This window comes from Metarhizium robertsii (assembly GCF_000187425.2).
Source record: "Metarhizium robertsii ARSEF 23 chromosome Unknown MAA_Scf_11, whole genome shotgun sequence".
NCBI classification, from domain to species: domain Eukaryota; kingdom Fungi; phylum Ascomycota; class Sordariomycetes; order Hypocreales; family Clavicipitaceae; genus Metarhizium; species Metarhizium robertsii.
In genome coordinates this window covers 1,740-15,791 of record NW_011942151.1, presented here as the reverse complement: position 1 = coordinate 15,791, position 14,052 = coordinate 1,740, and the positions used below count along the sequence as shown (strand labels likewise).

The window sequence follows — 14,052 nt, the reverse complement described above, 5'->3', positions numbered from 1 at the left end:
AATAACGGATCGGGGTATGAATGATGGAGGCCGTTGATGTGGTCGGCAAGGGCATCAAGGCGCGGCAGCAGCACAGGGTCAATGTCTATTAAATAAAAAAGGTCCGAGTAGACACGATGTCAGACAATTGAGGGCCACAAAAGATGGAGCGTAATGGCGCCAAAAGCACCAATTGTATTGAATGATAATGATGTAAGCAGCATCCTACGTGGATAAACGAGATGGTGGCAACATCTCATATGGATGATAACCCGTGCCGCGTTTAAAACGGCACGGGCAAGTCCGCTGCCGGTGGGCTTGATGCTTACTAGCTGCCACCAAACATATCTTCTATTCCAATAATCTGTTTCCTAGTTGGGCATTTGCTGCATAATTTCCCAGACCGTGATGCACTTTTCAGCTGTCAAGTGTAAATGCATGGGCTGTGACCAGTGGGTACGCCTTCACGACTGGAACGTCAACAGAGGATACATATGTAGGAGCGGGAGACAAACTGTCCCATGCGAGCTGAATCCGAAGCCCCCGCTCGGGCTGGGCCCGTTACCTCGCAGTACACCTATAAATATGAGAAGCTTTAAACATTCATGTCAAGATACTAGTAAACTTGCAAGAATTGCTTTATGAAACACCAGGTGTGTCCTAGAACCATGGCTATCAGCCTTCCGCCGTCAATGCCTAGGCTCTTGATGATGGCAGCAAGTGTGTTGCTATTAAAGTTTTTTATTACTTTGTGTCAGCACAGAATGAAATTCAGGCAAATGAAAGCTCGTGGCATTGTATGTTCGACATGGCCCCAATCTAGCAACTTGTTGCTAATCATGGTAAGCCAATTATGGAGCATTCGTTTCTCCTTGGCCACCTCCTGGTGGTTAGAAAATTTCACCTGGACTGGGCTACAGATGCAAATTTCATTCAATCATTTGGCTCCTACATGGCCGCGCACTGGAAGGATTTCTTCCCCGCCGAGGACAGTTGTCCGCCCGTGGTGTACGTTGACGTATGGCCTCTCTCGCGCCCCATGGCGTATTCCCTGAAAGCATATGTCTCCAATCAGATGGAGATGGGCCAACTGTTGGCAAAGTCCCCGATGCAAGGAAAGTTTCTGGAACCGATTTCCAAGGGAAGAGATTTGAATTGCATGCACGGGGACGAGTGGCGTGCCTGGCGCTCGACGTTCAATCCTGGCTTCAGTAAATCCAACATCAGGAGCTGGATACCCGCGTTGCTCCAAGATGCGCAGTCATTTGCCACGGTCATTTCCAAACTATGCGGTGAAGGGGGGAGTTGGGGCCCCGTGTTCCAGCTTGAGAAGATATCGGCCGACCTGGCGTTTGATAGCGCCGGGCGAGTCATCATGTGAGGGTTCAATTACTTTCCCACTCTGACCTTGAAGGTGTCCACCAAGTTGACATGGCGACAGTAATTCTTCTCTGAAATCTCAGACGTCATGCCCGTCTCTGTTTACATTAGCATATCGAGAGCAGCTACAGCGCATGGAAATTACCCTGAGTCCCCTAAAATTACTATGGAGAGCTACACCGATGTTTAAGATGCAGATAGCTCGAAGACGACGCGAGTTGTTTAACCATCTTCGGCCATTCATCTGTGAAGCAATTTCTGGCAACAGCCATGGCAGTCCACAGACGATCGTGCAGGCAGCCGTGGATGCCTGCAAACAAGAGTCACAAGGCAGCGGCAAACCCCAAATGCGCAGGGATGAAGACTTTGTTGAGCAAATATTCTGTCAGCTCATGATTTTCTTTTTTGGCGGCGACGACGCTATATCGACAGTTATTCCGTGGATGTTCAAGCATCTTGAATCAAACCCCGACTGCGTTGCCAAGCTTCGCGCTGAACATGACAAGGTGCTCGGGCCCGACCCGAGAGCAGCGGCGGACAAAATCCGTCTCTCGCCGCATATATTAGACTCGCTACAGTATACCATGGGCGTTATCAAGGAGACTTTGCGGATGAACCCGGCAACTATTACCATCAGGCAGGGGCGACGTGGCTTTGATTTCAACATCAAGGGTTCAGAAGTGCCGTGGCCAACAGACGGTTTTGACTTGTTTGACAGCTCCATCACTATCCATCGGGACCCGGAGAATTTCCCCAGGCCCCTTGAATTTATTCCCGACCGGTTCGTCGTGGCTGAAGGGCACCCGCTTCACCCGCCAAAGAACGTATGGCGGGGCTTTCAACTAGGGCCCCGCCAATGCATAGGTCAAGAGATGGCAATTGTGGTACTCAAGTTGGCCTTGGTGGCTGTCGTTCGGGACTTTGATATCGAGATGGCTTGGGACGATTGGGACAAGGCACAGCAGCGAATAGGTGTCAAGGTCTCGAAATCCACGGTGGAAGGGGACCGAATGTACACGACAGGCAAAGCCACGGCCCATCCGAAGAACGGTGGCCCGGCACATGCCAGAATGAGGCGGGCCAAGGCGGATGGGACGGTGTGATGTGTGGGAATATTGGGAATAGTAGCAAATATTGGCCACATGGGCCCATTTATCCACACCGTCTTTCGCGGCATTTCCGTGGGCGGCTTGTCCAATCTTGTCCGCAGTGGGATACAACCCGTCTCGTTGGATCCGTGAGCAAAACCAATCGGTAAATACATGTATTTATTCGATGCTATTTACCCTACGTCTTGCGGCCGTGTGAAGCCTTTTATGTCTTGTCTCAAGTGCAGGCCGTCCAGGTTCAGCGTACACTGTTTTTCCTTGTCGCGCTACGAAGCTGTGGGGCCCTAACAAAATGGCAAGGTCTGAGCGGACGCGAACCTGAACTACTCTGTAAAACAAGCGGAACTGATAACCCGCCTCTACCGTCTTGAGATTTGTAGCTTGTTAAACTTCAGGCTTATTAAGGGTAATTCTCGCCTAAGTATTTTTAATATAATCCAGATAATAATAATTTTTTTAATATAATACTTTTAATTAAAAGGGTATTAGTAATTAGTACTAGTTTTTAAGTAATAAAGTAGTAAAATATAAAATTTTATTATAATATATATATATATATATATTTCCCTCCGGAAGAGGTAAAACCGCCAATACAGATTTATTTGGCAGCTTTGGCCTTGTAGGCCTTTTTGGCCTTTTTGGCCTCTTTGGCCTCGGCTTTGCTAGCCTTGTCGGCCCCTTTTGTGGCCAGTCTCACAGCTTCCTTGGTGCTACGCTTTGGTTCAGCGTTTTTAGAATCTTTTCCAAATTCCTGATCATCTTCGTAACCTCTTTAGCTTTGACCCTTGAAGGTTGCAATAGGCAACCTACTTGTGTTGGGCTTCTTGTCATGCTTGGTCATCTTGTTGTTGTCTGTACTTTGTGTCACGACAACATACAAGGTTTGACTACATGACAGTAGCTGAAGCTATCGCGAGGTGGCCGCGACTAGCGGGCCACGGCGCGGCACTAATTACGCTAGTATATCTAACGCGTCACAATGCGTAGATAGTCTACTTTTCTAGTCTCTTACTATCCTTGGCCTGGTACAGCCTAATACTGTTTTAGATTTTACGCTTAGTACAGCCTAATACTATTTTAGATTTTACGCTTGTATAATACTAGTATTATATATGTAATTTTATTTAACTACAGAGCGAATCAACCAAATATTATTATATATATATTTATTTATATACTCTAGCTAGCTTATTTAGCTCTAGTACCTTTATATTTTATTATTATGAGAAAAACAAGAAAACCTATAATTATATTTAATACGTTTTTTATCTGGCTTTGTTACCTTCCAAAAAAAGAGAGCTAAAATAAGATAAAATTTCAGGCGAGTCTTTAAAAGTAATACTTACCTAGCTATATAAATAAATATAAGTAAAGGTTTTATTATTATTAGACTTTTTAGGGTTTTACTTTAAATAGCACGATTTTTTAGCTTAATTAGTTAGCTTAATTAGCTGGGCTAATTAAGCTGGGCTGATTAACAGACCTGTAACGAAAAAACTACACTACATGTAATTTTTGGTGTAATTTGTAGTATAATATAATGTAGTGTAGTTTGTAGTGTAATTTATTACACTACATGTAATTTTTTAGTAAAAATTTAATTATAGGAAGATTTTTTAGTTATAATTATTACGCTAATTATAAGGCTTATAAGAACCTACTTTATATGCATAAAAAAAGCTAATTTAAGCCTTTAAAATACACTAATTTTTATGTAAATAGCTTATATATTAAGCGAGTTATAGTATAGTTGTTGTGTAAGTGAACGTTATAATCTGGAAGGTAGAATGACCGCTGACAGTAACAACGCCAGATGCTATACAAACCATGAACTGGGTCAGTTCCTCGAGCATATGCTGCACGATGGCACTAAGAAAATCATTCGTATTGGAGGTCAGAGCCATTCAAATCTATTGGAGGGACACAATCTTCGGACAGTGTCACAAATGGAATCAAAGAGTAGGTCAGAGAGGTATCTTCTTGCGAAGTCCTATGAAGATCTGGATGATAAAACGGAGGATATCAAGAGGGTACTCGGAAGGGCGCATGGAACATTACGGCAAATGAAGTGGGACAACATACAGAGGTACCTTTCCCGATACTATCCACGCATATGTAAGCAATTCAGGCCGATAGATAAGGACGGATTCTAGACCGTTGGTTGACATCCTTTTGACATTTGGGCATCATACGAGACGACGGCTGCCGACGCGCGCGAGAACTATGGCACCGAGACGGAAATTAATCACGACACCATTCTTCGCAAAGCAGACCTGGACATCCATTCTCTGTCTCCACGGGAGCGGAAATATCTTAAAAACTTTTGGAGCACAGAGAACCACAAGCAGGCTGTGGATGACTTGTTTGAGGATATCAAGCATACTTCTTCAACACAGCGAGAGGTGTCAAAAATCCATGATAAAGTCGATCGGAGGGTGTTGCAAGAAGCCGATGTCATTGGCATCACGACTACCGGTCTAGCCAAGCGAATATCAACTCTGCAGAGGCTTAGATGTAAAGTCGTCATTTGCGAGGAAGCAGGGGAAGTGATGGAACCGCACATGCTTTCAGCACTACTTCCGCCAGTAGAGCATTTCATCCAGATTGGGGATCATGAACAGTTGCGACCCCAAATCAACAACTTTGGCTTGTCATTGGAGAGCAAACAAGGTGTATTATACCAGCTTGACCGCAGCCAGTTTGAACGACTTTTGGTCGGCGTTCCCGGACGACCCAAAATCCCCGTCGCCCAATTGGAAGTCCAGCGGCGCATGCGCCCTGCCGTTTCGATGCTAATCCGAGAGACAATTTATCCCAATATTCAAGACCACCGGACTACCCGGGACCTTCCAGACGTCGTTGGAATGCGAAAGAATCTATTTTGGCTTGATCATGATCACTTAGAGGACGGCGACTACTTCGAAATGCACCACAAGTCGCATTCTAATGCTTGGGAGGCAGAGCTGGTTCACGCGCTCGTCCGCCACATCGTCCGCCAAGGAGCGTACAGGAGCAGTGACATCGCGGTGTTGACTCCATACACCGGACAGCTTCAGAAGCTTCGTACGGCGATGCGCAACGATTTTGAAATTGTTCTCAGTGACAGAGACCAAGATGCACTGGACAAGGACGGTTTTGACGGCACAACACTTAGCTCACAAGAGGCTTCATCTGAAAGCCCATCGACTCAGAAGAAAGGCGGTTCTTTGGCAAAGAAAAAGTTGAGTGAACTACTACGAGTGGCCACTGTTGACAATTTTCAAGGAGAAGAAGCAAAAGTCGTGATCGTGTCTCTCAACAGAAGCAACGAGGCCCGGAAGGTTGGCTTCTTAAGAACTACGAACCGGATCAATGTTCTTTTAAGTCGTGCCCAGCATGGCATGTACCTCATCGGGAACACAGAAACCTACACACATGTCAAGATGTGGCAAATGGTCATTGAACTCATGCGAGCGTCGGATTCCGTGAGCAGAACCCTTGGGCTGTGCTGCCCGCGACATAGAGAAACTCTAATAGAGGTATCTGAGCCCGATGACTTCCCTCGATACAGCCCCGAGGGAGGATGCTCGCAGGCTTGCCTTTGGCGCCTCCCGAACTGCGGCCACATGTGCCTGGCGAGATGCCACTCGGAAAGCATGCACAATATCTTTTCGTGTCCGCAGCCTTGCCAGCGGCTACACGAGCCGTGCGGACATGGATGTCAGAAGCCAACTTGTGGAGAGGACTGCGGGAAATGTCTCGTGTTACTAAAGGATGTTGAACTTCCTTGTGGCCATTTCAAGGACTCGGTAGCCTGTCACTTGGCCCAAAGGCCCGAAGCGATCCGTTGCCAAACTATGGTCGAAAAGGTAGTTCCAGGATGCAACCACAACGTGGAGGTAGCATGCTCAACGTCAGTGACTGCAGGAGGTTATATGTGTCCAGTGCCTTGTGCCACGCCGCTTCCATGCGGCCATATTTGCCCAGGGACCTGTGGCAAATGCAGCGGAAAGAATAACGACGAGGTATCAGAAGTTTCTCACCAGGGATGTCGCAAGATCTGCGGGAGACCGTTTGGTACGTGCAATCACCACTGTCGCAAACTCTGCCATGGAGGCACAGACTGCGGTCTGTGTGTTGCGCCTTGCGAGGTGAGATGTCAACATTCAAAGTGTGCCTCAAGATGCAGCGAGGCTTGCACTCCATGCGTTGAAAACTGCCAATGGTCCTGCGAGCATCAGGGATCTTGCACAATGCCGTGCTCGGCTGCATGCGACCGGTTGCCCTGTGATGAGCGATGCGCGAAATTGCTCTCTTGCGGCCATCGTTGTCCAGGTATTTGCGGTGAAACCTGCCCAGAAGATTTGTGTAAAGATTGCGGGAGAAGACAGGACGCTCAAGTTGATCTACTCGAAATGAAAACGTATGCCGAAATCGACGTCGATCTGGCTCCTATAGTCGTTCTTGGATGCGGACACTTCTTCACAGCAGAAACTCTAGACGGCCTTGTGGGCATGTACACAGCCTATATTTCTAACCCCGAAGGTCGCTTTACTGCACTGGCTGACATATCTGCTACCTTCGCGGAGAAGATACCCCTATGTCCTGACTGCAAGCGCCCAGTAAGGCAATACGTAACGCGACGATATAATCGAATCATCAACAGAGCCGTTGCAGACGAGTCATCCAAGAGGTTTCTGGTCACAGGGAAGAACAAGCTGAAAAAGGTTGACATTGAACTCGAGAAGCTACAGGAAGAACTTGCTGCATCACACTCAGATTTTTCGCGATCCATCAATATGTTGCATGAACGCCGCCTGAAAGCGATTTTCGAGAACCGAGTTCTGGCGCGGTATACAGATTGCGATAAACTGCGCCGTAAAATTAAAGACCTTCGCAGGAGGACTTCTGAACGCTACCAGCCATCTCATAAGCTCTACGAGGCGACGATTTATGCCCTGCGGAAAAAGAAATCAGATGGCCTGAGTGAAAAGCTTGCTAACCTGTCTCTGGAGAATACACAGAAGCCCGTTGAAAGGGATCGCCGTGTGACACTGGCAGGCGAGATGGCGTTGTTGAAACTCGACTTTATTACTCTGGAAGATAAGCTGGGGGTTTTACTGGCGCTCAAATCTGCAACGTCGACACAGGACTTCCAATGCGGGCGGTTCTCCGCACCTTCTTGTCAAGCCGTTTCTGAAAACTTGCGCATCCTTTATTTTAAGCTGCGGTACCGAAGCCCTGCCTAAACTTGCCGTCGAGGCAACCCTTTACCAAGGCAGGATGGCTCAACTGTATCAATCATGTCATTCATTGGATGAGGCAGACATGGCCAGAGCGATCGATTTTGTAACAGACGCGAAGAAGAATCTAGAGAGAGCTTCTCTCCTGTGTGAGCAACCCTTCCAGTATGCCGAAAAACTGAAGGAGGCGGTCTAAGAAATTATTCAGTTACTAGAACGAGAACGGTATGAAACAGTCAGCCCTGAAGAAGTTGCCGCCATCAAAAGAGCTATGGTCACTGGACCGACTGGCTTGGCTACTCATTCCGGCCATTGGTATAATTGTGTTAACGGACATCCGGTACGCTATCTTATAACAATTGTATTTGGTGCTGAACCTACATGGGCCCTGAGTTCTAACATTGGCGTAGTTTGCGATTGGCGAATGTGGAATGCCGATGGAAGAGGCGCGCTGTCCTGAATGCGGAGCGCCTATCGGAGGATCGAATCATCGCAGCGTCGCTGGGGTCACATGTGCGGAAAACATGGAGGATTGAGCTTGTATCCGTAGAATACCAGCGTTCAGAAGCACCGCATCTAGACATGAGATCTAGTCTGAAATATGGTGGCAGCAATGTTTCGCAATCGAAATCTAAAATTCCACTAGAAAACAAAAAGCGAGAGACTTCCGAACCGATCTGCTGGCGTTGTAAATAAGTTGCCCACTATTGGGCTGTCTCTGAAGACAACCCAGCCCTACATTCGCATCTGCTCATTTACTGGGAACGAGGCTGAATGCCGTTTCACCCAACTTCAGCCATTATTATCGTAAAAATGGGTATTTTTGTTCAATACTCATCAATGAAACTCAGCGAGTATGAAACCGTGATGGTGACGGCGAATTGAACAAGCGGGCCAAGTAGCATCTCGCGCGCTCGCGAGATCAGCGTAGTACGCCGAGGGGCATAAACTAACAGCCTTGGTCGCGTGACTGGAAAAATAGCACATATTATGCGTGAGATCTTCAACGATATCCGCGCCGTCAAGCTTCGACTTGGAGGGCTGACCCGCGAAGACAACGCAGACTTCTGCTGGGAGATACATCGGATTCTCCCGGTTGCCGTAGTTGATCAGCGGAAGCTGGGGATATTGCAGGACTCGGTTATATGCTGCTTCATAGTCAGCTGCATCGAGGGATGGCTGGAGACAATAGCGTACTTGTTCTGAAAAATTCAAACACACTAATGTACCTTCCAGAGCTAAAAGCTGCTGAACGCTCTGCTTGAGCCTTTTCCTTTCCCTTACCCTTGCCCTTCCCATTTGTACCTCCCTTGGCTTCCAACTTGGATGCACTAGAGGAGCTGGCAGCACTGTCAAGCCAGAACTCGACCTCCTTAGCGCCTGCCCCATGTTGTCTAACGCGAGGTGGGTGGGCCATGCGATATCCGTCATCCTTCCTAGCAAGTCCAAAGATCGTATAGCAGTCGTAGAGTGCTTTCCGTAGATGACGCTAGAGAATGATGCAACAAAAACGAGGTCAAACTGGCAAGACGGGTTATCGAGGCAGCAGAGGGGAAATTAAAATACATGGGTTCCTTCGTGCAATAAGGCGTACACAATCTAGCTGTCGACATCCCACAACACGATAAGGCCTGCTGAGTTGTCATACTACTACGTTCAGCGGCATGCAATGTGGCCATGGATACACTAGTCGGCCAAACTAGAACGAAACAGGGACTGGAGAGTTGCCGTGGTTTGCAGTTCAAGTGTGTCACACGATATAAGTGGGAATAATTGCTGAGCAAGAGAGCGTGTTCTTTCTGTTGACAAACTGGTAGGGTCAAGTGAAAGGAAGCTCAGTAAGATTATGGTCTATTTAAGTTCTGGTCGGCCACTGTGGGCTGTCCCAGACACCCGTCCTGTTCAGTATACATCTAATGAACCGTCTGGGTTCCAGCGCTCCGTGGATGCGGCAACAGGAGCCTTAAACTGGACTCATCGAGCCAGGCTCCAGGTACGGAGTGATAGGCGTCAATCGCCCATGATAGAAGGCAATATAGGGGTATTTATTTTACCGCCTATAATAGTTAACTATATGGTCTTCTCTGTACTAAAGATCAGCCACTATCTATTAGTACCCGATAATCCTTTGTGTTCGCACCCAGGTCGCTGTGACTACAGGTCCTCACCCGCTACAAGGGTCAGTGGGGAATCTTGTAGTAGATAGAGCCTTCTCATCTCCAAGGAGATCTCTTCAAAATGTCTCACACAATCTTTGTGGCCAAAATGACATGGCCTGAAATCTGCCCCCCCGTCGTCGTCCCGATTTTACGGGTGAGACATCGACTCCTTAAATATCAAAGCAGGCGACTTGGGGGGCCGCAACAGCTGTCATCTAATTCGGTAGAGGTCTTTGATCTGCCTTAACTAGGTGCCCGATGGAGTAGCTTGAGGGGAAGTAAATACGAAGATTACTATTTTATTAATACTGGCAATAGAAGGTCGAATACACAGTTTTCTAACCAAGAAGTCAGGTAATTGAAGCCTCTTCCACGTCCGTATGTTACCAATTCTTGGTGACCTTGTTATACATACAGTAGATATTGTCTGTATGCATTACACAATTCCGTGACGGGGATGAAGTTGTGAGCCGAATGTAACGCTAGCCATGTTGCTGAAGTTTGACTGCCTCCTTCGTACTCGAATCCGCGTTCGCCTATAAGATAGCGGTTTGGGTTGTGATTGAGACAGAGCTGAGCATCAACCCGGTGTTGCTTCACAACACAGGATCATGTTGGTTAGCTAATCGTGACAAACGGGCTAATCTAAGTTTCTACTCAGTTTCGTCCATTGAGTCATGCTTTCACTTCACCTTTCTTTCTGGCTCCGCGAAAATACTATTAGTGCCTCTGGATCCAGGTGCTCTCGTCGCCTCCTGCTCACTGGTAGGCACAACTTTTTCGTCCTCTGCTACTCCCCACGGTGGCACCGAGGCCACAATCAGGGAGCGCCACGTATTGCAACAAAAAATATCGCAGTGCGTATGTACTTCAGTTAGCTCAAGTACCTTCTAACACGGCAGCAAGCGAAACGGGGGGTGCGTCGCGACTTATCCACCCGGCGCCGAGCAATTTGACGGCTGCGACCACGTAGGCTATTGCGGTCGTCCGTTGGTTGGCAGCAGGACAGGCTGTCGCACCCGCTGGTGCTCCCCTGTGCGACTCGCCGGAGATGCCTGGCATTTATCAATCCCAGTCTCGTGGCGCCTGTCAACTGCTCCACCAGCGGCGCTTCCATGACACGTTCGAGGGAGGTCATCCTGCATGACGATAGCCAGACACTTAGGTGCCCTAATAAACTCAACGCCAGCCTCGATCCAATCCAACCAACATTATGCACATGAGAACACGAGAAATATGATTGCGAGGTACATAAATATGAGCAGTAAGGAGCAGACCAGGGCTAGCTATGACATCTCCAATAGGTAAACAAACCTTAGTCGCACTCGCAATGATTGCTCAAATCGTCGACGGAAATTTCTCTTGGCCTGTGACGAGACAACATCCTACCATGCCGTTCCCCCTATTGGACGCATAATACACGGATGCACCATCGGTACAATGCGGACAAAGGAAGGGATCCAGCTGATTGTGGAGGGCCAGTGATGCTGCAGCGAGAGCTGGTGGTCTGATCGGACCGGTTAGTTATCAGTAAACCCCTGGCCAACGTGATATACAGCCTCAGCCACTTTTCTCAAACATACATAAGCATACATCGAGATAAAAGTGACCGGAAGCAGAAATACGGTGTCAGACGCAACAGCAGTCAGAGAAGAAGGGTATTTCTTCATCTTTCGCCAATTGCCGGCGCATCCTAGACAATATTCGTCCTGTTTCAGAGATTGCATATGTGATGGGTCAAGGAAGTAAATTGACAACTGGCTAGGCGATTACTACGAGTATTTAAAAGCTGGAGAAAAAAGAGAAACATCGCAAGAAGAGGAGAACCATAGAGCTTCTGAGCTCGACGAAAGCCCATCTCATTTGCTGGCTCTCCCTTCTGAGAGCGACAAGCGGATGCTCCTGTGCCCTAGCTGAGGCGCTCGTCGGTCGATTGGCTCTGGCAGGGCGATGCGCTGGGTTGGGGCGGGTCGGATGCGCAAGGTCGGATACGCGAGACCTATTGTCGACGAGACACATGGCGGCCCAGGCCCCCCCGTCGGACGCGGCGACAAATCAACGGTAGGCTCCCCGCTCGTCAGCTCACTTGGCATTTGACTTGCTAGTAGCAGCGCCAGCGAACAGTAGCGAGGTATCCACCAGCGACAGTCGTAATACGGCAGGAGCGATTGGCACTCCTGCACCACGACCGCCCTCAGGGCGAACCAAGTAATTAGAGTCAAAGAGTTGTAAGCAAAGCTTAGGTTAATTATAATAATCGTGTTAAAGACTAAGGAGCTAGAGTCTATTTATAAAGCGAATTTAGGGCCTTATATATTACGGTATTTACCCTTAGTTTATTAAAGTCCTGGTAAACTATTATTATATATGTATTACTGGTTTATCTGGAGTTTACTGAACAACCAGTAAACTCTTTCTTATTAGCGGCCTGTTCTGACTATTAATCCGTTACCTGCCGTGCCTAAGCAACTGGGTGGCTCATGTAGCCGGCCTAACTTGCAGCCTATACTGCGGCCTGTGACTGGGTCGTAACATGTCACCGCCTCCTAACTGCCGACATGTGGCGTGCAGTTGATATGTAGGAATTCATAATGGGTCGGCCCGATCCCGATACGTCAGATGTGGCGTCGGAACTCATGCAGCAAGTTTCATTACGTATCACCGATATCCTTGACACCGGTTGGTGCGCGTACCCTAGCCAATGTCGGGATAGGGCTGTTGACATGCGTAACCCATCATATTTGCAGTTTACTACACCCTCTGCTAGACCATACTGCCTATACTATCCTGAACCGAGTATAAGGCGACGGTCCTCGGTGGCTGTAGCCGATTCTCGGGCACTGCCGCAGCCTTGCTTATACCTTTACCCCCTTTTCTCGTCGCCCAACGCCGCAATGATGAGCCGAGTTATATTGGTTAGCAAGTGGAGGCGGTAGTCGGCAAACCAACGGTTGACAATGCCTTGAATCTTTTGGCGCCCAAAACTGAATGCTCAGCTTGCAACGCTGGCCAGCCAGTTTGTCTCACAGACCTGGTGTTGGGGCTAAGCAGCCACCTTGTGCTACTAAGGTGTAGACAAACACTGGAGTATGGCCACCGCATAAATTTGCCAATGGACAGAGATATAACAAGGTAGTCTTCCGTTCGAGTTATGTGTAGACATCTGTACTTTTCGTAACCTGCCCCCTCTAAACGACACGATGCCAGAATCAGGATCACAACCGCAGGAGTACGAGCTCACTAGGCTCCACGGTTCCGCCACACGTAACTTTCGTGTGAGATCGCCGTCTCATCACCCTGAATACCTTCCCTACGCTACAACAGCCATGCTCGGGCGCTATATTCCCGAAGCCAACCCCAATAGCCCCCGGGCTGAATCATTACTGGCCAAGTTATCAAAGAGGTCGACTATGCTGCGAATCCAGACAGGCCTGACGGCCTTGGTGGCAGTTATCAATACGGTGGCCTGGATCTGGGCTGCGGCAACGCATGACATGGATGCTCGAGGGGTTGGTACATTATTCACCGGGAGTTGTAGAGATGCGGCGAACCTCAATAAAGTCGCCCATCTGATCCTCAACGGTCTTTCGACACTGTTCCTAGGTGCTGGCAACTACTGCATGCAGATTCTTGCAGCGCCATCACGCGGCGACCTCAATAAGGCCCACGCCGTTGGTGACTGGTTAGAAATCGGCGTCCCAAGTCTTAGGAATATCAGAAAGTTACACCGCCAGAAAGTCATTCTATGGTTCGCACTGGGGATTGTTTCAATCTTGTTACACTTGGTGTAGGTCTTACTTCCGCAGATGGGATAGAGATGAAGTCTAACTGGGAGCAGCTGGAACTCGACGCTTTTTGCGTCCATGCCATTCGCTATTTTCGTAGGAACCTTGGTCACCAGCGACTTCGAGTGGGCGAATGACGTCTGGGACAATTCGACCACCATGGGCGCAATACGACCCAACCTAAACTCGACGGACCGAGAAAGGGTTTTTGGCATACGAGATAGAGCAACAAATTTCACGCGGCTTGGCAAACTCAGCTGTCTGGAACTGTACGCTGATTCTTTGAAGAGTACGGGCGATGTTGTAATTGTAGCTAAGAACCTGACCTCGTCCCAGAATAACGGGTCATCCCTGATTCAAGGCTGGATCAACGGGCTCACAAGTGATCAGTGGGAGTATGCCAACAACTGGGTGTGCG

The 14,052-nt window shown here is 48.3% G+C and overlaps 4 protein-coding genes across 4 annotated transcripts; 3 read left to right on the top strand and 1 right to left on the bottom strand.

Annotated features, from left to right (window-relative positions):
- Window positions 1-832: 832 nt before the first annotated feature.
- MAA_06543 (Cytochrome P450 CYP587C1) lies at window positions 833-2,462 on the top strand (the record flags this gene model as incomplete). The annotated part of the gene is made up of 2 exons (XM_007824541.2): window positions 833-1,356; window positions 1,421-2,462. The coding sequence occupies 2 exons, from the start codon at window positions 833-835 to the stop codon at window positions 2,460-2,462; spliced, it is 1,566 nt and encodes a 521-aa protein (XP_007822732.2).
- A 1,793-nt stretch (window positions 2,463-4,255) lies between these two features.
- MAA_11599 (uncharacterized protein) lies at window positions 4,256-8,226 on the top strand (the record flags this gene model as incomplete). Its single annotated transcript, XM_011412514.1, has 4 exons — window positions 4,256-4,583; window positions 4,740-7,677; window positions 7,931-8,030; window positions 8,101-8,226. 4 exons carry the CDS (start codon window positions 4,256-4,258, stop codon window positions 8,224-8,226), a joined length of 3,492 nt encoding a protein of 1,163 aa, XP_011410816.1.
- A 301-nt stretch (window positions 8,227-8,527) lies between these two features.
- Window positions 8,528-9,107, bottom strand: MAA_06542 (Argonaute/Dicer protein, PAZ; the record flags this gene model as incomplete). The annotated part of the gene is made up of 2 exons (XM_007824540.2): window positions 8,528-8,838; window positions 8,888-9,107. 2 exons carry the CDS (start codon window positions 9,105-9,107, stop codon window positions 8,528-8,530), a joined length of 531 nt encoding a protein of 176 aa, XP_007822731.2.
- Window positions 9,108-13,049: 3,942 nt separating this feature from the next.
- MAA_06541 (uncharacterized protein) lies at window positions 13,050-13,640 on the top strand (the record flags this gene model as incomplete). The annotated part of the gene is made up of 1 exon (XM_007824539.1): window positions 13,050-13,640. One exon carries the CDS (start codon window positions 13,050-13,052, stop codon window positions 13,638-13,640), a length of 591 nt encoding a protein of 196 aa, XP_007822730.1.
- Between the last annotated feature and the right edge of the window lie 412 nt (window positions 13,641-14,052).